This window comes from Neovison vison, chromosome 1 (genome assembly GCF_020171115.1).
Source record: "Neovison vison isolate M4711 chromosome 1, ASM_NN_V1, whole genome shotgun sequence".
In the NCBI taxonomy this organism is placed as follows: Eukaryota; Metazoa; Chordata; class Mammalia; order Carnivora; family Mustelidae; genus Neogale; species Neogale vison.
In genome coordinates, this window is record NC_058091.1 from 223,284,521 (window position 1) to 223,310,478 (window position 25,958).

A 25,958-nucleotide genomic window follows, 5' to 3' on the forward strand; every position below is an offset into this window, starting at 1 on the left:
GAGCTTTTGCAACACAGGCTTTTTAATAATACACGGTTTTGATTTGTGTTGTATCCATTTTTGGATCTTGAATTACATCATCAGTTTCATAGGACGTTTCAATTGTTGAATTTGATGCTGCATTTGAATTGGGGGCTTTGGTTTTCGTGCTTGGGTTCCCTGCAAAATACAAAACAAAATGAAATAATTATCTGGAACTATGACATAAAATTTGGCTTTATGTGTGCTTAAAAAATACATTTGGAGCCATATTGAAAATATGTCTTGAAAATGCTATGTGGATGAGTGAGAGTTGAATCATTTCAAGGTTGTTTTGAGCATTTCCTTCTGAAAGTCAAATTAGAGAAACACTTAGTAACAGAAGTAAGAATTTCATTTCCGTGCTTACCCTTTTGTCTTCCATGCCTCCATGGAGGAGATTACACATTTGGGAAGAAGGCAACAATTTCTGGGTTACTTAGTAAAAGTATGACTATCCCTATGCATAAAAATGAACAAAATTATACTAAAGCTTATCTTAATAATCTGCAGCCCTCTTAAGGCTTTGTGATCATAATCCGTTTAGATGTAATGTTTAAAACCACATTTGTGCCACAATTGCATTCATTCATTCCACGTAAATATGGGTCCAAAATGCACAAGGGTAGAGGAATATGGACCTTGGCTCATCACAAAAAACTAAAGCTTATAGCAAAGAAACAGATCATTCTTCAAGAATGAGTGTTAGAAAAGTTAAGGGGGTGCCTGGGTGGGCAGTCAGGCATCTCACTCTTGATTTCGGCTCAGGTCATGATCGTGACATCGAGGCCCCCACATCGAGCTCCACACTCAGCGTGGAGTCTGCATGAGAGGCTCTAAATCAGTCAGTCAATCAATCTTTAAAAAAAAGAAAAGGAATTGTATCATTTAGTTTGCCAATATATATAAAACATATACAAATACATACAAATTTAAATAATGTATAAATATGTAGAAGCAGTAGATAAATCTCACTGTCACTACGGCTCCCCTGGTGCTGAATCCCTAGCCCACTTCATAGTCTGCATGCTGTCTGCATTTTCTTTCCTTGGCCTCCAGGATACCACCCTTTCTTGACTCACCTCCTGTCTCCATTGCTCCTTCTCGGTCTCCTCTGTCCTTTTTTTCTCCCAGCCTCTTAGATTTAGGAGTCCCTCAGGTCTCAGCCCTTTGGTTCCTACCACCATCTGCCTCCCTAATTAGTCTCCTTTAGAAAAATCCACTCTGAACCTGCCTCAGAGGAAGCAGGACCCACTGGCCAAGAGGTTCCACTATTAGAAACAGGTCCTTCCTCTACCCTTTGCTATTTGCATAAGTCGATTCTCGTCTTTCAGTGTGTTCATGCTGCCTGGCTTTGCCCATTTGTAAGTAATGTACAGACTGCTTCCCAGGCCCCATCAGAATACCCCCACTGTGCGTTGGTGTCAGAATTCAGCACTCAGAGGGCAATATTATTTATAAGGTATAAAGAATGATGTCTCACTCCAGCTCCCAGATCATGCCCACAGAACTGAAATGTGGGTGGTATTGTTCTCTGAGCTCATCTTAAAATACTGTAAGTTTAAAGTAAAGGGCCTAGATGGCTTTATTTTATAACTCTTGAACCTCTGTGGTGGTTGAAAGAAAGAAAAGAAAAAAAAGAGAAAGAAAGAAAATGTTCTCCTTCTCAACATTCAATCACAGTGTTTCAACCATATAATTTGATTTTTAAAAGTTAATTTGTTGGGCGCCTGGGTGGCTCAGTGGGTTAAGCCGCTGCCTTCGGCTCAGGTCATGATCTCAGGGTCTGGGATCGAGTCCCGCATCGGGCTCTCTGTTCAGCAGGGAGCCTGCTTCCTCCTCTCTTCTCTCTGCCTGCCTCTCTGCCTACTTGTAATCTCTCTCTGTCAAATAAATAAATAAAATCTTTAAAAAAAAAAAAAGTTAATTTGTTATAGGCACAACATATTCTAGCCTGTCAAGTAGCTCAATTACCAGTCAGTAATAATTCTGCTAAATGGAGTAACTGGAAAGGCTGGCATGAAAATCTAATAAACTGATACATTTGACTTGACTTACTTGCAAAATGGAGTTTTAAAAAACAGTAGAGGAAAATTTAGCTACAAAGCACTTAAGTAATAGAACTTATTCTCTGTGGGGACCACTGAAACTGTTTTCCTCATGTAACATGAGAAAAACAACATTTTTATAGGTTAATTTTTGACTGGTGTAGCATTGTTTGTCCTCTTCATATTCTAGCAGGTAAAGATCAAGGATATAAGATGTTAATTAGTTGCAGATTATCTGGGTGACTTTTGCAACTTGCATAAGCATTTCTTTAAACATCTAAAATTTAAATTTTTATTGGAGTTCCTGAAAGTCTGAACTGAATGTTGGTTAATTCCAGTCCTTCATGTTTCCTAAGCTTTTCATATACTTAGAATCGTAAGATACTTCAGTAAGACTTTCAAACACTTTTCACGGTGTTTTTATCTACCTTGTCCCATACAGTTTTTGTTTTCGTCTTTTTTTTTTTATATGAGAAACAAATTCAGGAGGTTATTTCCTAACTTAAGGGTTCTCTCTAAGTCTCCATTCTAACCGCTCTAGTTTCCATTATGTATTTTCTGGCAGCAACTGAAAAAGTTTCTCTAACCTGTCTACTACTGTCTACTACTGCCCTCTGAGATTTAAAGGCTTGAAAACATATTCCAGTATTGGGGCGCCTGGGTGGCTCAGTGGGTTAAATCCTCTGCCTTTGGCTCGGGTCATGATCTTGTGGTCCTGGGATCGAGCCCCGCATCGGGCTCTCTGCTCAGCAGGGAGCCTGCTCCCCTTCCCCTCTGTCTGCCTGCCTCTCTGCCTACTTGTGATCTCTGTCTGTCAAATAAATAAATAAAATCTTAAAAAAAAACAAAAAAAGAAAACATATTCCAGTATTACAGGTTTTTCTTCATCTAGGACTTACAAAGACACCCATTCTCCAGCCCTAACTCCTTATTCCCCTGGCTACCGGATCCTTCTAATTGGTGTAGATACAAATTTGTTTCTTAGATTGGCTTCTTTTTTTATTATTATTAATTTTTATTAACATATAATGTATTATTAGCCCCAGGGGTACAGGTCTGTGAATCACCAGGTTTACACGCTTCACAGCACTCACCATAGCACATACCTTCCCTAGTGTCCATAACCCAACCACCCTCTCCCTACCCCTCTACTCCCAGCAACCCTCTGTTTGTTTTGTGAGATTAAGAGTCTCTTATGTTTGTCTCCCTCCTAATCCCATCTTGTTTCATTTATTCCTTTCTTACCCCCCAACCCCCCCACGTTGCCTCTCAACTTTCTCATATCAGGGAGATCATATGATAGTTGTCTTTCTCTGATTGACTTATTTCACTAAGCATCATACCCTCTAGTTCCATCCACATCATTGCAAATGGCGAGATTTCATTTCTTTTGATGGCTGCATAGTATTCCATTGTGTATGTATACCACATCTTCTTTCTCTGTTCATCTGTTGATGGATATCTAGGTTCTTAGATTGACTTCTTAACATAAGGCAGTCCCCCTAATAGAATCAGTTTGCTTTGCCAACAAGAAAAGATTTGTTATAAACACCATACCAATGTCATTTGAAGCAGGAATTTTGATTACCAAGTTAACACCCCTAGTGTTGACTTTCTTCTCGAAACTTAACAAAAAAAAAAAACCCCAAAGGTGCATTCAGTGTACATCTTTCCAGTAAGTTGGAATAACTGGATGTAGAGAAAAATAACTGCAGTGAGTAGCTAGAGTGATAATAGAGTCCAGCTAATTGCATCCCTTTGGAATAACTTTAAAAAAAAAAAAAGACAGAAGAAAAAGTCTGAGCAACTTCACTTTTTCCTAGTTTTGCTTTGATAAATAGAAGTTAATTTCTTAACCAACAGGGATAAAATTAGCAGCCTATTTTTCTGTCCCAGGACTACAACATGGGTTAGATTTTAAATAAGAAATATATAATTCCATTGAGCTCCCAAGGGATTTGTTACACATAAAAGGGTTTCCTTATATTTAATTCCTCCTTTTCCTTACTGAATGCAGAGTGCAAAGCTCTAACATTATTGGTCTTTTCTGGGTTTGATATCAGTTGTTCTTTCTGCTGCTCATTCTTTTTTTTTTTTTTTTGGTGTCTGGTCATTAAAGGGAAATCTCAACCTTCCTTTAATCCTATATCTCTCAGACTGGCATTTACACTAAAGCTTTGGCCTTTGCCAGAATTCAAATCCAATTCATCAAACAATCTTTGCATGTATCCTCATCATGAAATGCACCAATATATTTTTTCTGATCATGGTTAAGTTTTGCATTCATTTTCAGAACCAGTCTTCAGAAATCCATTTATCTTAAAACACTTCTATGAACTCTGCCCTTGCCTGCCATTTCAAAATATCAAAAGAATGCTGGAGACCCCTGTAGGTCTTTGTCTCTTTGAGTATCAGGCCAGAACTGTAATTAGGCATTTCTGCCATTATCTGCCTCCATCCCCCTAGCTTCTGTGTAAAATTCTCAGTCCTACTGCAGCTTCTAATTCCTAATTAGCTGGCTCACTTTACTCCTGGGTGGAAAATCTACACAATCCGCTCATCCCATAGTTCCGACTAGTGAAAACAAGCCACCTTAAAAATCTGTACCCTAAGTGGTTTTGATCCGCAAGAGGATATTTTTCCCTTCGAATTTACTATGAAGCGTGGGGCTGGATCCCAAGTTAATGGTGAAGTGGGCAAAACTTTCCCGGTGACCTGCTGATGTATTGTGCTTCACCCTGTGCAGGACCCTGCCTTCTTAAGAATATATAAGTATCTCAGGGCACCCAGGTGGCTCAGTTGGTTAAGTGACTGCCTTCGGCTCAGATCATGATCCCCAGGTCCTGGGATTGAGTCCTGCTTCAGGCTCCCTGCTCAGTGGGGAGCCTGCTTCTCCCTCTCCCTCTGCCACTCCCCCGTTTGTGCTTTCTCTCTCCCTCGTCAAATTAAAATATATATATGTGTGTGTGTGTGTGTGTGTGTGTATCTCAAATAAATGTAGTTTAAAATTCACCGTAAAAGCTACAATATTAGAGTTGCTGTTTGGCTTTATCCATCCATCAATGAGCAAAGGCAGTTCTATCCAGAAATATTTTTCCTATCCTATTTTTTTCCACCACAGGCCTTTTTTCCCTTTTTCTTTTCTGCATTATTAAATTTTTCCAACCACCGGCGACTAACATAACTCACAAATAACTTAGCTCATATTTAAAATCCTCTAAATGAATTTCACAAGAGACTAGCTTCTATTTTGGTCGTTGGTTCCAACATCAGCCAAGACTGCCTAACCCCTAGCTTTAACGAAGACCCACAAATACTGAATGTGGTAATAGCTCTGCTGAGCAGTTTGATTTTCTACATCTAGGAACAAAAGCAGTCATAGGAAATTATGAACTTGTTACTGTAAGTAGAAAGTTGCCTTTAGGAGGCACAGAACCTTTTCTATTGTTGAGTTCAAATTACCCCATCTTCTATTAAGATCTCAGTGAGTTCTTAAAGGCTTTGTGGGGGCGCCTTGGTGGTTCACATAGTTAGCGACTGCCTTCAGCTCCATTGCCCAGTGGTGGGCTCCCCACTCAGCGGGGAGTCTCCCTCTCCCTCTGTCCCTTCCACTGCTTGTGCTCTCTCTCTCTCTTTCAATTGAATAAATAAAATATTAAAAAATAACAAAAAATGTTTTTTAGAAAGGATGCCTGAGTGGCTCAGTCAGTTAAGGGCCTGCCTTTGGCTCAGGTTGTGATCCTTAGGGTCTTGGGACTGAATCCCATATCCAGCTCTCTGCTCAGCAGGGAGTCAGCTTCTCCCTCTCCCTCTGCTCCTCCCCCTGTTCCTGCTCTCTTGCTCACTCCCTGTGGAAAATAAATAAGTCTTTTTTTTTAAGTCTTTCTGAAACAAATAATGGTATTACAAAATAATTTGGCAGACTAATTAATAAGAGTTTTGAGCAGAGTTTTGTTGGATGGGTGTTAAGGCTACAAAGTTGTCTATACATTTAGTGCAAAACCCATCAAAATACCACTTGATTTTTAAAAATTTGACAACATGACTCAAAAATTCATTTGGAAACCTGAACATTATAAGAGTCACCAAGAAACTTTGATAAAGAAGCATAATGGGAGGGAGGAGAAAGTCTTGCCTGGTCAGATATTAAAATTATACCACTAGAATAATTTTTAAAGTATATTTTCAGCTTAAGAATAGATTGATAAATTCACAGAGCAGAAGGTCTAAAAACAGATCACAGTATATATAACAATTCAGTTTACGACATATTAAATTGGCAAGAGAAAGATGGATTATCCAACAGATATTTGGACAGTGGGCTCATTTGCAAAATAAAAAAACAAATCCCTGTCTCATACTTTACACCAAAACTAAAATTTCCACATTATAAAAATTTAAACATAGAAATGAATAAATATATTAGAAGAAAATATGGGTGAATATCTTTGTATCTTATAGTGAGGTGAGAACTTTCTTTTTTTTTTTCAGACTTTTAAAAATTTTATTTATTTATTTATTTATTTCAAATAATCTCTACACCCAACATGGGGCTTGAAACCGTAACTCCAAGGTTAAGAAATCACGTGCTCTACCAACTGAGCCAGCCAGGCGCTCCCAAAGGTGAGAATTTTCTAAGTATGAAACTAAAGGGAGAAAATACAAAAGGAGAAACTTCTCTAAATGAAAAATTGGCACAAACTAAATTACAAGGGAAACAAGTGTGAAAACTTTTGTAATATATGCGGGAAAGAGTTGCTGTGTGTAAAATTCTTGTAAAGCTGCAAAAAATGTACATCCCCACAGAAAAAGATGTAGAAGATTTGAACAACAGTATGCCACAAAAGAAATGACGGGGCACCTGGCTGACTCCACTGGAAAAACATGCAACTCTTAATCTCAGCATCAAGAGTTCAAACTCCACGTAGGGTGGAGAGATTACTCAGAAATGGTTTTAAAAAGAAGAAATAATGACTTAACCATTAAAAGGTCCACTCCCACCTGGCGATTCACAGACCTGTTCCCCTGGGACTAATAATACATTATATGTTAATAAAAAATTTAAAAAATATTTAAAAAGTCTACTCCCACTCTTAATTTGAGATAAAAACACTATTTTTTTTCAAGGAAATTAGTAAAATATAAATCTTTTGAAATAATAGTACACATGAAATAGTACTTTTCGGGCGCCTGAGTGGCTCAGTGGGTTAAAGCCTCTGCCTTCAGCTCAGGTCATGATCCCAGGGTCTTGGGATCGAGCCCCACATCAGGCTCTCTGCTCAACAGGGAGCCTGCTTCCTTCTCTCTCTCTGCCTGCCTCTCTGCCTACTTGTGATCTCTCTCTGTCTGTCAAATAAATAAATAAAATCTTTAAAAAAAAAAAAAAAAAGAAATAGTACTTTTCTGGAGAGCAGTCAGCAGCTTGTATCCACAGCCTTTAATATGTGCTTGTCCTTTGGTCAACAAGTCTATTCTCAGGGATTTATGCTAAGAAAATACTTAGTTTGTGCAATGTATGTGTGCAATGAAAGAAAAATATATGAGCTTGTTCAAAGTCAATAGTAAAAGATGGTATACTTGGATTTTGGTTTCTAACTACTGTTCCCAACTAAAATGAACCTGGCTTTTTAGATAAATGTCAGATTCCAGGGCTGGAACAGGGGACATATAGGCTGCCTGGAACATTTTGTGACACAGCATTTTGTGACAGAAAGCCAAAAAGTTCTCAAAAAATTATGGACGCATTTCAGAAGGACAAAGGACCCAATTTAAAGGGGCTCCCACAGGCCAAATCTGAGACAATGTAAGGATCAGAATAAATAATGACAGTCATAGAATATTTTAAAACAAAGCATCTGAGTCTGTACTGATCTGAAAAAAATAAATGAATAGGTCAATAAAGAGGGAGAAGGGAAAGCTCTTCCTTATAGTAGAATAACAAACAACCAACATGAAAGCAATATGGGGCTTGGAAAGTCGCCATTTTAGAACTATTATAATAATAGTTTTAAAATTGTTTTGAAATTTTGAATGAAAAAACTCAACCAAGAGCCATCAATGAGTGGATGAAAGTTTGAGGAGGAACATCATATTTTCAGTGTCAAAGTACCTCTCTACAGATTACTTAGGAATTAATAGGAGAAAATAGTGACTTTACAATGTGTTAATCCAGCAAATACAACCTTAACCAACGAATCAAAGTTCACATCACCCCTAATGGGACAAACCAGTATTACGTGCTTCCTGATGGGATGCCCAGAGACTATGACTTCTGTGGTATTCTTGTTGAAACGTATTATCTCTCTCCAATCATGAGAAAATATCAGACAAATTGAAAGACACTTTACAGGATAACTGGCTTCTGCTTTTCAAAAATGTCAAGATCATGAAAGACAAAGAAAGCCTGAGGATTAAAGGAGGCTAAAGAAATACGACAACGAATTCCAAGACTAGATCCTAGATGAGAAAAACATTGCTATTAAGGATACTGGCAAAATTTTAATATGAACTCAGATCAGATAATATTACTGTTTCAGTGTTACATGTCCTGACTTTGATAAACATACTGTAACTATGTAAGGAAAAAAAAAAATCTTGTTCTTAGGAAACACTGACTGAAATATTTATGGTTAAAAGGCATGATATCTGCAAATTATTTTCAAATGATTTAGAAAATATGCCTTGAGAGAAATGAATGGTAGAGAAGATGAGGCAAAATATTAACAATGAAGTAAATCTGGGGTGCCTGGGTGGCTCAGTCGGTTAAAGCCTTTGCCTTCAGCTCAGGTCATGATTCCGGAGTCCTGGGATCGAGGCCCAGATCAGGCTCTCTGTTCAGCGGGGAGCCTGCTTCCTCCTCTCTCTCTCTCTCTCTGCCTGCCGCTCTGCCTACTTGTGATCTCTGTCTGTCAAATAAATAAATAAAATATTTTAAAAAACAAAAACCAAAAAACAATGAAGTAAATCTGAGGAAACGTATACAACCTTCTATACTATTCTTGCAACTTTTCTGGAAATGTAAAATTATATTGAAATAAAAGAATAAAAAAAACCACAGCACTCCATCAGGATATTAAAGTGGAACTAGTCTATGGCAAAGGCATTTATTTGTTGGCAAATAAAGATGCTGATAGTGTTCAGTGAAAAAAAAAAGCATAAGACTAACCCCCTCCCCCACTTTGTTGTAGACCTGCATACCACAAATCCATGGAAGAATTCAACGTGGTGTTAACAACCCTCATCTCTGTTTGGTAGGGCCACGGAATACACTGTTTGTTTGTTTCTCTAAATTTTCTAATTTTCCCTCAGTAAAAGTGAGTTGAAAGAGAGGTTTTTCTTTCCAGGTGTCTCTTCCAAGAAGAAAAAAATACCACAGACCATTTGGAGCCAGTCCGAATCATGTTTTGTTCATGGGCAGAAGAAACAATTGTGTGATCTTCAGATGTGGTTTCTGAGTACGCCACGTGTAATTTATGTTTTTCTCCCAGACAGCTGCACCTTTGTGAGCATTTGCTTACCTGTTTTCATTTGTATCGCCTGCCTTTACCAAAGAGCCCACCGGATACAGGGGCTTGAAGTTGTCTGTTATCTCTGCGCAACTGTATTCTTTGATTTGGTGCCAAGCAGCTCTACTACTGTCTGCTCTTTCAATCTCCACCTAGAACCCTGCTTCCAGCAGCCCCTCTCCTCAGGCCTCTAGCTCCCCCACCCCGTACCCCCACAGTGTCAGTGGGTACTCAGAACCACGGGCTGGATGTGCTTGATTTTCCCGGAGCACCAATTTTCTTCAGATATGAGAAGGAGATGTTATGAGACTCAAACAAGCCATTACATTCAGCCAAACTGAAAAAATGATGTAAATTTTAAAAATAAGATGGGGGAAAAAAATAAAATAAAATAGGAACTTGAAATAACTTAAAGCTCAGAGGTCTCAGGCAAGCCTTTCCAGTGTAGCCCCTGGAATTCTGGAGGTACAAGTTGCTTTCTCATCCACCTTTTAGGATTTTCCTGGGGAAAAGCTTGAGAAGCAGGGATCTAGGACGTTCAGCCCCTCAAACTGCTTCTTTGTTAGCCATTCATTCTTACACATCTTACGAAATGAGTCCTCCCCCTCAAGAGTGTCTACTCGAGAAGAGGCCCTGCACACAGCCGTCTTCTTGGAGCCAAACAACCGACAAGCAAGGGGATTCTTTTAAACACTGGCATTGGAAACAGGAGTAACAAAACACAAAAAAAGGGAAGAAAATAACAATGGGACACAGTTTAAAGGCAATCAGTGACCGTTCCTGTGCACAAAGTGAGCCCTGGAGGTAGCCCAGTGAAACTCTGCAGTCCCTCCCACTGGCCTGCTGTTTTCAGGATCAATTCAAAACCCACAAAGGCTTAAATTGCATACATTAAAAAAGAAGCGCGTTCCTGGGTGGCTCAGTCAGTTAAAGCATCTGCCTTCGGCTTAGGTCGTGATCTCAGGGTCCTGGGATCGAGCCCTGCCTTGTACTCCATCCCCAGTGGGGAATCTGCTTGTCCCTCAGGCCTCTCCCTCTACTCCTCCCCCTACTCATGCTCTCACTCTCTCTCATAAATAAATGTTAAAAAAAAAAAAAAAAGAACAATAGAATAAAGATACACAAAGGGAAAACCTTGGCAAAACCACCTAAGATTAGACTATTTTAGACTTAGATGGTTATCATTTATAGAAACAGGAAAGGTTAGTGCCCTGCGTCAGTTTTAGAATGTGCACAGAAACATTTTTCCCTTCTGGCCAATCCAAATTGCCTGTAATGAAAACAGTCTCAATTGCAAAAATTAATGTAAAATAATGGGAGGTTGACTCTTAAGAATGAATCATTTTGAAAGAAGATGAATTCAATTTCCTCTGATGTTATGTTTACCTACTTGGTTCTTCTGCAGACATTTATTATCCTTGACCTTGAAGGCATTCCTTAAGTGGAAGAAAGACTTCTTGCTTTTAATAGTCAGAGCACTGGAACCTGTTCCCAGGTGGGAGAGTCACTGGAGCAGAGCGTCTCACAGTTCACAATCCACCACAGCATTTTCACTTGAACGGGTCACTTTCAAATAGAAACCATCCTCTCTCCCTATTTCAGTGACATTTCGATTACCTATTTTGTTTGGGGCACTCCACCATATCTGATTTGGTTAAAATCAACCCAGAGGACCAGAATCACCTCATTGGAAAGCAGCAGTAAGGCAGTGATCATCTGAAATCCTACCTTGTCAATAGCAAGCACTCAGGAAAGGTGTCTTTAGTTTTGCTGGCCTCATAAACACAATGTTGTTGAGAGGAAACATTTCCATGAAAGAAAGGAGCTGCTTCTAATGACATCAGAAGCGCATGAATGGATCTCCTTAGCTAAGCAGCAGTAAGGCTACAATACTTGAATCAACAAGCCAACTAATTCTGTTGCTAGGTCTCAGAGCCAACATGAGATAACATTTAGGGGCAGTCCCTGAGATCAACCAGGAAAAACAACCAACTTCTGTTTAGCACAATGCATGGCATAGGGGAGACATTTAATGACTGTATGATGCCTCTAGAGGGGACAGGAAAGATGCTCCCGTGATCATGTACTGTAAAGGTGTAGTACCACTCATTCAGTTCGTTCAGCAAACCTTGTCACATGTTCTAGGCCATAGGGATACAGTAATGAGGAAACAAGTGAAAATTAGTACTTTCCGGGAACTTACTCTCCAGTTGGAGTGGAGAAAAGTTACACAATAGATAACTAAAATATATAGTATATTAGTCCCAAATGCTTAGGAGAAAAATAAAACAGGAAGGGTATATGAAATGTTGGAGGGGAGTTAAAAAGCCAGATATGGTGACCAGGGACGAATTCCCTAGGAAGGTGACTTTCAGTAAAGATGTAAAGAAAGCAAAAGTCATATGGGTATCTGAGGGAAAAGCCTTCTGGACCATGGTGATGGCACCTGCAAAGGCCCTGAGGCAGAGGAGTTTCAAGGAAGAGCAAAGAGACTACTGTGTCTGTGCACAGGAGAGGAGAGAAATGTGGGTGGAGACAGCAGACCACAGAAGCCCTGGTAGGTCCCAGTTAAGACTTCTGTATCTAACAAGAGAGATGGGAAGGGATTAGGGTTTTTAAGCAGAGGAATGACAATACCTGACTTAGCTTGTAATAGGCACACTTTGGCTGCTTTGTGGAGAGCAGACAGCAGGGGAGCAAGGGCTTACTTAGCTGGGAAGAGAAGCTATTTGTTCTAAAATGCAGAGTCTGGAGTTTGCAGTTTTAATGAACTTCCTAGGTGATTCTTATGTATAGGAAAATTTAAAAACAAAAATTGATTTTATACATTGGGGAGGGTATATGCTATAGTAAGTGCTGTGAACTCTGTAAGACTGATAAATAACAGACCTGTACCACTGAAACAAATAATATATTATATGCTAATAAAAAATTAAAATTAAATAAGAATTTAAAAATTTAAAAGAATTTTTAAAAACTTTTAAAAATTGATTTTATGATCTAATGATTTAGTAGTCACTAAACCACTGCTTCATTTTGCCTGTGGAGAAATAGGATCTTAGCCATTGGACTAAATTCAACTAACATCCTGTTGATTCAGCCTCACAGTTCCAAACGGTGCTTCAGAAAAGAACTGCCAAGGGACCTTGGCCTCTTGCTCTGTGACACAAGACGCTCTCTGAGAGATACCTGCTCTACAGAAAAAGAAAGCAGAGCTAATGTGATCATTCAGTGACAGTGTATTTGATAAGGTCACAGAGCATGTACTCCAGAAATATAAGTTTCAGGGTTCAGGCGAAAGACAGCATCCAAGCCAAGTGATTTTCCAAAAATTTTTTGAAGTAAACTTTTTCATTTTCTTTTATTTTTTTAATATATTCTTCTTCTTTTTTTTTTTTTTTAAGATTTTATTTATTTATTTGACAGACAGAGATCACAAGTAGGCAGAGAAGCTGGCAGAGAGAGAGGGGGAAGCAGGCTCCCCGCTGAGGATGCGGGGCTCCATCCCAGGACTCTGGGATCATGACCTGAGCTGAAGGCAGAGGCTTTAACCCACTGAGCCACCCAGGCGCCCCTTCATTTTCTTTTTGAACAGAAGTTAGTGAGCACGTGTGTCTTATTCTAAATATATACGTGTACATAGGCACCTGTATGTAGTCTGTTTATAGATTCTAAATTTTTATTAAAAATGCTCTCTATATCTTGAAATTTATGACTACTGCTTTTTACATACACTAACAGAAATTTATATTCACAAAAATTATGACCATTCTTTCTGACTGACTTTCATAAGGCTAACCATTAGCGTTTGTGTGGCACCTTGTAACTGAGATGATGATACCCAGTCCCACAAACTATACAAAAACATTTCTTTCTACTTTATAGTCAGTCTGCGTGCCCCCGCGCATGCGCACAGCCTACCTAGTTCGTAATCTGTTCAAGAACAAAGACGGTCTTCTATTTACCTTTCCTGTTTTTCTATTCCTTCTGTATGCCTCTGAAATATTTTAGGCGCCTCCTCTGAATTCTGCAGTCCTCAGGCATGCAGGTGAACACCCAGCTGACCACTGATTGACCCATCTAGAGCAAGGCAACCCCGAGAATTATCAGATATTCCACTCCTCTATTTATTCGACTTCTTTGGCTCTACCACAAACAACTCCAAGAGGCTGAAACCTTTATAACTAAGAGCCTTCAATACAGTAGAGTGGGCTTATTGGATCCATGGGTGGCTTTTCATGAGAACATTTACATCCTGCCCCTCTTCTGTCCTTTGGCCCAATTTCTCAAAAGTCTTTCACCATGAACGCCTAATTCCCTGTGAATTTCTATAAAGGCATATAATGAGTTGAATTTTTAAAAAACATTTCATTGTTCACAGGATGGTGGGTTACCCAGGGACGGGTGATTCTCTTGAATAGAGTGCAAGAAGTTGGCTGCAGATAATAGACACAGATTACCTTCTTGAGTGGAAGAAGCCTCGAGGTGCTGAAGTTTAAGGCCAGTGTCTAACCTTTGAGGCTTTGTCGACAGAAATAAGTAGCAAAGGACACAGACGCTGACGACAAAGGCAAGTAGAACAAGGGCAGCAGTTCCCAGTCCAACCAGGGCACCGATGCTGAAGAAACAGGAAGAACATGCTCACTGTCACACAAAATGGTTTACACATACACTAAAGAGAAGGTCTGAAGATTGTTCGTCCTCGCTTCAGTCATTCCTCACCAAACTCTGTTTTAGTGTAAACAGTATCTGATGGAAATCTACAGGTCAACGTTTGCTTTCCTCAAATTCTTCTATTTTCTCTACACATTTATGTATTAACATTAGTATGGAAAACCATGTGAACTCATGGCAGGTGAAAGGTCACATCATTCTCTCAGGCGAGTCTAAAAATATTTGAGTCAAAGAAACCTCTGTTAGTATATTTTAGAAGGTAAAATTGTGTTCACCCACAAAAGATGGAAAAAAAATAATGACCAGTGCAAAAGTAGTGAAGCGAATTTTTACCAGAAATGGAGAACTTTTCTTTTGGAGACACGTGTGGAAGATAGCACTTACTAATATCCAAAACCACAACTCTTACAACAAAGAAGAAAGGAAAGCCATGTTTATAGAATTTATATAATGAAAGATCCCCCCGGGGCTCCAAGCACCCCGGAATGGACCCCTTCTCAGGAGGAGACCCCCGGACCCAAAAACCGAGCCGAGTCCACTGGTCAGATGCAAACAGCACGAGGTTTATTGAGTAGACACAGGTACCTGCGGGCGGTCAAGTCTTAGGAGGACTCGCGCACCAGCCCTTAGTTCAGGGCCTTTTTATGGGGTTTGGGGAAGCAAAAGCATACGTACAGAAGCGGAAGCATGGTTACAAAGTTTTCATTGGCTGGTTTGAATGTAAAGGCATACTTGGCGCGCGGGAATACCCCTGATTGGTTCGCTCAGCATCCTTCATTTACATAGTGGGAAGTTACTTTCATTGGTCGTTAACAAAAGGGAAACAGACAGTATTGGCTAGATTTCAATCCTTCATTAGCATGTAGACTGACCATCGGCATTGGCCAGACTACAATCCCTTATTAGCATGTAGACTGACCATCGGCATTGGTCAGACTACAATCCCTTATTTGCATGTAGACTGACCTTTCAACATTCCTTGTAGTATCTTATCACTTTTTACAACACGGGAGGAATGTTTAAGGGAGTGGGAGAAGGGGGTGTTGGCTAAGCAAAGAGAAGGGGGAAGGAGGGGGAAAGGGAGGGAGAAAACCCTTTTCATTCCCCCATTTTCTTTTTGGCCCGAGTAAAATCTTTTACTTTACTAGGGGCTAATCTCCCGCTGCCCTATTGCATAATATTGTTGGGTTAATACCATGGTTTGGACAAGCGACAATCTATCCTTTACGAATTGGGTTATTCTGTTAATGATGCATGGCCCGAAGGAGGTTATTAGGGAAGTAAACCAGGGTGAACGATTTCAAACTCCTTTATACCAAGACTGTTGGGATTCAAAGTCTCTTTTACGCTTATTTAGCCTTTTCTTCAATTTGTCTGGAGTTTCTGTTACTACTCCAGTCTGGTCGGCAAAAAAACAGCATTCTTCTCTGAGAGCAGCACAAAGGCCACCCTCTTTTAGGAACAGTAGGTCTAAGTCTCTTCTGTTTTGTAAGGTAACTTCTTTGTTGCAAATCTCAAGGACATTTGCAAACAAAGGGAGACTTCTGCCTTACAAGACTGTGATCTCTGCAATATAAACATTTGTTCTTCTTTCAGGGCAGTTAGGGGTGCCTGTGAAATGTCATACATATTACCAAGGGGAGTGGGTGGAGAGGGGGTGCAAGGCGCCAGCCCCTGCTCCCTCCTCAGCCAGCCTCCTGAACAATTTTGACCCTTAAATCTTTAAGGTGGTTGAAGGTGGAAGGTCTTATCTTCTGTAACTTCTTCCTGCTGAATAGGGGCGTAGAGCTGTCCCTACCTACTCAGGTCAACATTGATCAGTGGAGGAATGTATAGGGGAGTTACGAAAGGCGGAGGCAGCTGAATCCAGTGCTGACAGTGAAGAAGTATCTTTGCGCGTGGTAAGGATCATCTGTTGTGGTGAAATCATTGCCGCGATGGAGTCTCGGCACCAAGTAGAGACAGGTAACTAGGTTTAAAGTTTGACAAATTTTAAGTATTATTTTTGGCATATCTGTTAGTGTAGCCCAGTATTTAATAAGTCGGCCTCTGCCATACATTGGTGGCCTTTGGCTTCTAAGACAAATCTGGACCTGATGTGAAGTCATTACAGTCAGGGACTGTCCCATAGTGAGCTTTGAGGCTCTTTTATGAGGAGGGCTATTCTAGGTTTCGCTAAAGCATCTGTTTGCAATTGCACCTCAACAGAGGTAGCCTCTAGGATAAATATGACTAAGGGATGAAACCAATAAGAAGACCTTTGAGTGGTCCAGCCTTAACAATATCCTGATTACAGAGGATCACTGGCAAGCGAGAAAACTTGTCAAGAGATAAGGGGAGTTCCCCATGCATCATCCAATCCACTCATAAAGAAAGTGGGGTCATCCATTATCTCCATAAGTCCATAGTTAATCCTATGGAGTGCGATAGGCTGGCTTTTAGGCAATTTCATTATCCCAGCCACACACAAGGTGTTAGTTATAAAATTGTAGGGGAATCAATCCCATTTTCCAGTTGTTTAATCATGTGCCGTGGGGTCTGCTAATATCCCCTCAAAATAAGATCGACTAAAGGAGCTATTGTACAACTTCTCTGAAGTTTACCTCAAATTATTTAGCTTAGGTAAACAAACATTTAAAGACAATCAAATCTAGAATTTAACATCCATAAAGGTGTGTTACTAAAACATAATTTTTCTCTCTAAAATAACCCTCATTTACAGAGATAGCCAAATCAGGCCTAATTCACTTGTGAAACAAGTCCAGTTTTAACAGACTTGGCCTAATTATTTACATAAGCTCAGCAAGAACAGTGAGTGTGATCAATAGATCTTCTAGAATCTGCTTTGCTGGGACTTTTTATAAGGAATCTCTAGGTTGAACTTTTAGTAGCCTCTCCAGGCCAGAAGCCAAGCCCTGTACTTGCCATCAGGCATGCCTGCAATACCTGTCGATTTGGGCGAATTCCTCTTCTGAGACTGCACCTACCAAGGAGTGACATTCTTTACTCACCTGGTGAGGCTGCTGGGAACTCTGTAAGCAAGGTATCAGGCCAACAGTCCCAAGGGGCTTTATGGCTCCAGGTTTCATAAAGTCAACCTTAGTTCCTTTAAACTGTCTGGTCATATCTGAGTCTTTTCAAATATGACATCCCAGTCAAAGCCTTGGTAAAATAACCAGTTTCCAATAGTGTCCTGTTACAAGGAGAAGAGATTCTTATTGAACTTATGCAAATGACTGGTTGCCATGGAAGAAAGAATACTTAACTGAGACCTTTTGGTTTCAGAGGGTTCAGATAGAGAGAAAAGGTTGAATGCTTTGAGCACTTTTACAAATGAGCACTTTTACATCTCTATAAGTTACAGATAACTAGGAGGAAGTATCCCTAGTCTGGAAGAGCAAACATTAGAGAGAACCAGCAATGTCTAAAGTAAGACAAAACATTAAGAGACACAACACTATAATCTTTTAGTTCATTTAGTTCCATGTTACTAATTCTGGTGAATGCACTTTTAGTTAGTTTTGGAAATTCTTACCCATTTCAGTTTTAGGATTTTCAGGTATATCGAATATCTGTATTTGTCCTGAAAGTCCTTTATATGAATCTCCTTGAAGATAAAACTCATTTTACGAGAGAATTAAAACAATTATAAATGACAAAAACTCGGAATGGATATGGTTAGAGCTGAAGAGACACGGGAGTTTACAATTTAGCTGCAAGGAAATCAGGTTACTTCTGTGAGACATAACATTTCCCTAATTACAATATCAAGCGGTGATCTCTCCAAACGTTAAAACTTTAGGAAGTGCGTAGAATCTCTAGAATAGTTATAGTATTTTCCCAAATGTAACCCAAGGTTTATCATTGGTTCAGTAGTACTTCATGAGCAACTTCGCATACCAAGGAAAAGCCTGAGTTAAAGAGATTTACAACTTAAATCTTGTCAACATTTGCTAAAATCTTATAAAGTTTTGAAGCACATGCCTAAATATAATTAGGGATGTTAAACACCTGATAAAACAAAACATAGGAACTGAGTTTTCTGGGCAGGCAAAGAGGAAACCATTTACATTCTTGTAACAGCAGATCAATTAATCTAAGAAAACACTGTCCTTTTGAACAGAGACAATTTCAGTCGTGTACCAATGTAACTTTAAAACCCATCCATTTCAATCTTAGTCCATTCTTGACCATAGCTAAAATTCCCTTTCTGAAGATTTCCCTTCACAAACCTTCTACAACTTTCCTTTGCATTCAGGTTTTGTCCCAAGCCATTTCCTTCCAAACAACCATCTCATTTAGGACAAAATTTATCTTCCCTTACCTTCAACAAAATGTATTCCCATTCCTTAAATCTTTCTTACATATCTCCTACTTTCCTACATACAGAGTTTCCCTTTATTTCCATCAGTCTTAGTTACACTAAGCAGAACTTTGTATTCTTAGAAACACCTTTAGTTATTAGCCATTTGTGAACTGTTACAACAGAATTCTTCAGGTGGCAAATTTATGAATCAGTTAAGTGGAAAACAAGTTTACCAGCAGATTTAAATACTCTTAGTTTCTTTGCAGTTAAGAAGTCAAAAGCACAAACCTGCATCCAGTAATTAACGACTTAGCCTTTTATCCTGTTTGGTTAAGATATAGATGTCCACAATTCAATTCCGTTTGTCATCCAAGCAAAACTTTAAAACTTTCAGGTTACCAAAGACTTTGAAAGCTACTTCAGCAATTACCCATTAGAACTTTGGGACAGACAATTAACCATCAGTTTAGTCATTTCTTTGCTAACAAATTTTAATAAATAACACAAGCTTATTCTGACACCATTTACTACTGTTAACTTAAAAGACAGGTCTTATCTTAATTAAACCAACAAACTTAACTTAGTTCCAATAGTGATTTACGTTTCACCTGGGCCCACTCCACTTTGAATGTTTACCTGAGACATGCATGGGAAGATCTGGAGTGGGGGTTTTAGGTCCAGGGGGTGCTCTTTTTGCTCCTTGACAGTGGAGAGAGGAGCCATGGTGCATGATCTAGAGGCTAGTCATGCAGGCTGCACGCACGTTGGTGCAGAAACACGATAAGGGGGAAACAGAGGAAAACAAAGTGCTGCTAGGAGGCAGAGAAAGGATTCCCGGTTTTGGAGCTCATAAGCCCCAACAGAGGAGCAGATGCCATGCTTTCCCACCAGCAAGGGGGGAGGGGTTAAGCAGTCCAAGTCGGGCCAGAGAACACAGGGAAACTTCCCCGAAACAAAGAGAGTTTCGGCAGCTGCTCGGGAATATTCCTTATGGTCTCTGTCTCGAGTTAGACCAACCCCAGTTGGTTCCAGTTATAGCCATTAACATGGGAAGTGAGTGAGGGAGAAACCCCCACATCTATTAGGAGAGACTCAGAATCTCTCCAGTGACCTAAAGTGAGACTTAAGGGGGTGGTAAGTGTTTGCCCCATTTTAGAGTCAAAGAAAACACCAAGGACAATAAGTAAGACACACAAAACAGTTAACAAGAAGGACGCTGCGCGATTTCGGTTCAAAACCGAAAGCAAAAACTCAAGCGGAGATCCCGGGGGTCCGGATTCCCCCTCTCCAACCAAGGCCACGTATCTCTCTGATACAGGCTGAGCTCCAAATGCCCCGCTGCCCCGGGGCCCAAATGTCCCGAAGGACCCAAATGTCCCGCCCGGCGGGACTACAAACGCCTCTGGAACGTCTTCCAGGGCTGCGAGGGAGAAGTCCGAGCCCGTCAGCTCCTTCTGGCCCTCGCCAAATACAAATGGATCCGATCGAACCCCAAACCAAACGCATGCGCAAATTCACAAGTAACAGGTTCAGACGCAGCCACAGACACAACGAACAGACACAACGAATAAAGTGCTGGCCAGCTTACCTCCTGACAGTGGGTCGGTGGTCCTTGGGTGGGGGGTCTCGTATCCCGGACGAGCCCCCAAATGAAAGATCCCCCCGGGGCTCCAAGCACCCCGGAATGGACCCCTTCTCAGGAGGAGACCCCCGGACCCAAAAACCGAGCCGAGTCCACTGGTCAGATGCAAACAGCACGAGGTTTATTGAGTAGACACAGGTACCTGCGGGCGGTCAAGTCTTAGGAGGACTCGCGCACCAGCCCTTAGTTCAGGGCCTTTTTATGGGGTTTGGGGAAGCAAAAGCATACGTACAGAAGCGGAAGCATGGTTACAAAGTTTTCATTGGCTGGTTTGAATGTAAAGGCATACTTGGCGCGCGGGAATACCCCTGATTGGTTCGCTCAGCATCCTTCATTTACATAGTGGGAAGTTACTTTCATTGGTCGTTAACAAAAGGGAAACAGACAGTATTGGCTAGATTTCAATCCTTCATTAGCATGTAGACTGACCATCGGCATTGGCCAGACTACAATCCCTTATTAGCATGTAGACTGACCATCGGCATTGGTCAGACTACAATCCCTTATTTGCATGTAGACTGACCTTTCAACATTCCTTGTAGTATCTTATCACTTTTTACAACACGGGAGGAATGTTTAAGGGAGTGGGAGAAGGGGGTGTTGGCTAAGCAAAGAGAAGGGGGAAGGAGGGGGAAAGGGAGGGAGAAAACCCTTTTCAATAACACGCAGGTGTAGCCTGAGTTTTTCCTTTCTAAAAGAGCATAACACCAATGGCTTCTGGCACTAAAGAAGAAACCCTTGTGTTTTTCTCAAAAAAAAAAAAAAAATGTATATCTGATATTATTTTCTCTGCATTCACTTTGTAATAATTCCTTCTGATACAGTTATCTATAAGACTAATCATTTGAGAAATGACACAGTTTTCATAAGCCTATGAACTTCATATTTTTAAATGGGAAAAGTAGCTTGGAAAAAATTATCTTGAAAGACTAAGAAGGAAACATATGTACTTTACTTTCTCAAATCCAAAGTATGTGTGGGTATGTAAATACATATAAAGAGATTTTAAGCTGCTCAAGAACACATACTTCTGTTGACTTTCCCATAGTGCTGGGCATACATATTAAAAGCTCTGAATACGGCACTTAGTTTATAGTAAATAGAAGTAACTGATAGTAAATAGAGGGGTGCCTGGACGGCTGAGTTGGTTAAGCAGCCAACTCTTTTGATTTCTGCTCAGATCATAAGCTAAGGGTGGTGAGATGGAGCCCGTAGACAGGCTCAGCCTGGGTGAGAAGCCTGCCTGAGGTTCTCTCTTTCCCTCCCCGCCAACTCTTAAAAAAAAAAAAAAAGTATATTATAATATAATCATCACTGAAAAGTAATCAACATTGAAATGGTCATAAAAAGTAATGACCTTTTTCTTCATCATTGTTCTGGCCTGCCTGCAGGCTTCTGCTATTTCCTAGAGATTAGGGCCCTGACAAGTCTGAGAAGTACCAAAGGGAAGGAGGGGAGAATTTGACTAGGGAGGCTAGAGCTCTGGAAAAAAAGAACAGAATTATAAGTGAGGTGCTCAAGGGACGCCTGGGTGGCTCAGTTGGTTGGACGACTGCCTTTGGCTCAGGGCGTGATCCTGGAGTCCCGGGATCGAGTCCCACATCGGGCTCCCAGCTCCATGGGGAGTCTGCTTCGCTCTCTGACCTTCTCCTCGCTCATGCTCTCTCTCACTGTCTCTCTCTCTCAAATAAATAAATAAAATCTTTAAAAAAAAAAAAATAAGTGAGGTGCTCAAGCTCATCCATTTTATCCTTGATTTAGGAGATAAGGGCCCCCAGCATTTAGAGATTGCTTCCTTGGCCACAGACTTGGAGTCAGACCTCCAAAGATACTTGTGCTTGGTCTCTTAGTGTCAGCCCAGTCCCCCGAGCCCTGCACACAGTGAGGACTGGGTAATTCTGTGGCTAGAGTCAGTATATGTTTTGCATTTAAATTGGAGTTTGCCCTCACTTCTGGGCTCTCTTCCAAGGGTGAGAATCCCTGGCTTTGGTAACTTGTCTTTCATGTTTATTGACACCAAAGCTAACTTTTATAGGTTCTATGTGTCAGGGAGGGTTAGGACTAGGCACAGACACAGGGGAACATAATCCACTTAATTAACATTATCTGCTGTACTAGACAGCTAGGCTGCCACACATCTAGAAAGATTCTTGAAATGAGAACCAGTTATTTAAAAAATGCTCAAAGTAAAAAAGTAATTTAGTCAAGTAATCAGTAAGATTGTCAACCTAATTAAATTCCACATGTGTATTGTGAGCTTTTAATGTACACAATTTAAAGACGCATGATGTGATTTGTAGGAGAAACAAAGCATGCTCTTTCTGCTTTCTGTTATAATGAAAGAAGGTTCTTCATAATCTTGACAGACAGCTTGTGTTACAGTTCCATTTTATAGAAGCTTTGCTTCCTGCATATAAAACTCTGCTTAAAGACAAAACTCTAGGAATCTCCTAAAACAGTCATTTTCACAACTACTTACTGAACTCATGTGTTGCCCTGTGCAACAGGCATTATTTTCCTAGGTCCTAAAGCAGGTTATGAAAGGAAGCCCTCTGAGGTTAGGGATTTGGAAGAGGGAAAAAGACTGTGGTGGGCCCGCCACAAGAAAGAGAGCCTTATCCTTTCCTCACAGCACCATGATGGTAGTCTGCTTTCCAGTCCCTGGGGATGGGGGTTCTGAGGCTGCAACCTGGTTCATGTCACAGTTCTCCTACCTAGCACCTTGGCTTACTCCCTAGGGGTACCTGTGCTCTGCTTTTCTCCAGCAGCTGCAGAATCTCAGAACAAATGCTAGTGAATTTGAGAATATTTTGCTCAGTTGAACTATTTTAAATTGGGGCGGAGAGCAAGGAATATGAGGGAAATGAAGCACTGAATTTTTGCCTCCCCTTTGTGTTCTCAATGCTCAGTAACTAATAACATTCCCAGGTTTAACATTACCAATGATGCTCTCAGTTGAAATGATTTTTGTAGGTCCTAGGAACCGAGCCATACTGTCCATTGTGTCCATGCTGAATGGAGACCCCAGCGAGCTATTCATTCTTTGTGCCCTCATAAACCTATGCTCTGCTGCCTATCACTTTGGAACTATTCAAGGATCCGAGAATTCCAGGCACTTTGCCAATCGAGTTTGACTTAAGAGTTGCCAGCCTCTGTCCAAGGTGCTGCCGTCATTATTAACACGTCGAAAGACTCAGAGCTGGGTTACTATGCTATTTTCCAACAGGCCAGATAATATGCCATTGCAATACTGATTATTTCTCCGAATGAGAAGAATAAGCTGCCATTATTTTCCAAGATTATGCCCCACTCTGGCACAACACGATGTTAGCCGAACTTACTGGTTATGTGGCACTCTGAGTTTTTGCTTTTGTTTTTGTTTTTTTGACGCTAGCAATACATCTTGAAAACATAATTTACTGCCTCAAGAAATAGCATTTAAAGTCACTTGCTGTGGACTGGACATGTGTGACAAATTCTGGATCATGCTAGAGGATTAGAGAAATAACACCCTTCTGCTTACCAGCAGTCTCTCTCTTGTCACGCATAAGCTAATAGGTTTGTGAGAAACAATGGAAGGTGGATTTGGAATTCTTTCACATTCATTCTCCAGGCAAAATCAAAGAATCAAGTTCACAGGTTGCAATCTTTTGGCGGGGGGTGGGGGGGGGAAGAAAGCATTTCACAGTGAAAATATCTGCATAAATACTAGGTGGAATGTGTAAATTCCCATCATAATAAAAAGAAGCAAGAAAGACTCCACCTTAGAAAGTCTCTTGTCTTTCCCGTAATGGCCGAGTGGCCGAGGTGTTGAGAAAGGGCTGTCCCGAAAAAGGTTCTACAGAGTATGTGTTATAGAGAGTAAAATCTTTCCTGCCTGTGCGTCTCCAGTTCGGTTCTGGGTCAGTGTCAGATCATCTGAAAAGCGCAAATTGTAAAGTCCTGTCGTACACACAGACGCGCGCGCGCGCGCACACACACACACCCCTTTTTGATTCCTTCTCACCCGCAGAGAGACTTTAAACACTCTGGTCCTTGGTTAATACATTAAAATGAGTCCCAAAGTCGCCCCCTTTCTATTCAAAGCACCAAAAGCCCAAACAAATAAAAAGGAGAATGAAAACCTCTTCAAGTTATCTGCGCGTCTTCTCTCTGCGGGCTGAGCCTCCTGCCTGGAACTGGTCCCCGGCGGGCGCGGCGGGGCGGCGGAACCGGCACTGCGTGCGCCCTGAACGCGGAACCCGCGCTCCTCCCCGCCAGCCCCGGGGGCCAGGGCCCAATGACACTTCTGGCGGCCACAGCCTGACGCTCGCGGAACCCGGGAAGCACCGAACCCGTCCCGGGGCGGGGAGAGGGGGAGCTCTGAGCCCGGCGCGCTTTCTCAGCGGGTCCCTCACCCGTCCGCGGAGCCTCCATGTCCTTCCGGAGGGCCCCGACCCGAGCAGGTGACCCTGCCACTCCCGGGGTGGCCCCGCTCGTCGCCTCCCCAGAGCCCGCCGTCAGCCCGCCGCCCTGCCCACCTGAGGCTCCACATATAGCTGTGCTTGTAGGGGAAGTAGCTGCCCGGCTCGCTGCAGCAGTACTTGAGGTCGGCGAAGCCGCAGCAGTAGAGCAGGGCGGCCCCCTCGCCGCTCCGCGGGCACTCGAAGGGCTCCACGAAGCTGTGGTTGAGGCTGTAGTAGCCCGAGCACACCCGAGTCGCCTCGGCCATCGCGGGCGGCTGCGGACAGGGGCACGAGAGCCCCGGGACTTGCCCTCGGACCGCACGCGTCCCGCACCACCCGCGCCCGCGCACCCCTGCGAGCCGGGGTCGGTCGGACAGCCTGGGCGTTTAGCCTTCGCGCGCCTCCTCTGCGCTCTCTCCTCCCCCTGTCCACAGGATGTCTGCTTTACTCGCGCTTCTCCCTCTCCTTACTGAGTGGCCTTTTTTTCTGCCGGTCTTCGACCCTGTATCTCTTCTTCCCCTCCCTCCGTGGGCTTTCTTCACGCTCCCTCGATTCCCCTCCACCTCCCCTCACTTCATCGGCAGCCTGGGGAGCTCAGCCGGTCCCACTGCACGCCAGAAAGCGATTTCACCCGAAGAGTGAAGGTGTCGTATATGTTCGTCGAAGTTGCCGTTCTGCCTGCCGGGGACGGGGCAGGTGGGGTCCAGGCAAAGACAGTGTGGGGCCCGGGAAGCCTTCACCCACAGGGGGGCCGCCGAACCCCTCCAACCCCTGTGCTGGGCTGCGTACTGGGCAGAGCCAAAGACAGAACTACCAGGGAGGGGGTGGGTGGTGAGGAGTACACGTGAAATGTTAAAATCTGCCAGTGAAAGAAAGAAAGAAAGAAAGAAAGAAAGAAAGAAAGAAAGAAAGAAAGAAAGGAAAAGAAAGGAAGGAAGGAAAGAAAATCAAAGACAGTAACAAGATTTCTCACCAAAAAGCTAGCCACGCATTCCGTATAATATGAAATGGCCTGCAAAGGGAAGGACAGGCCAGGGGTTCAAGAAAAGAAAGCCAGGGCTTTCTGCAGAGACGGGTAGAAAGAGAAGGAGGCAAAGGAGATAGGGAAAGACCTGCATCCGTTCTGAAGAGCGACAGAAATGTCTCTTGTGTGGTACTCTCATTTAAGGATGCATTTGTTTGCAAAGTCTTTTAAAATAGCAATAGTAATGGATGCCGTTGAAGTAAACCAAAGAACATCTGGGAGTGTAAAGAAGAAAATAATAATAGCCATAAGGTGGGAGAGGAGAAGACTGACATTCATAGAATGGTTAAGATAGA

General features: G+C 41.8%; 1 protein-coding gene across 1 annotated transcript; it reads right to left on the minus strand.

Moving 5' to 3' along the window:
- Positions 1-22: 22 nt before the first annotated feature.
- SHISAL2B (shisa like 2B) lies at positions 23-24,904 on the minus strand. The gene is made up of 3 exons (XM_044240711.1): positions 24,714-24,904; positions 14,032-14,189; positions 23-159 (listed from the first exon to the last, which is right to left on the minus strand). The coding sequence occupies exons 1-3, from the start codon at positions 24,902-24,904 to the stop codon at positions 23-25; spliced, it is 486 nt and encodes a 161-aa protein (XP_044096646.1).
- Between the last annotated feature and the right edge of the window lie 1,054 nt (positions 24,905-25,958).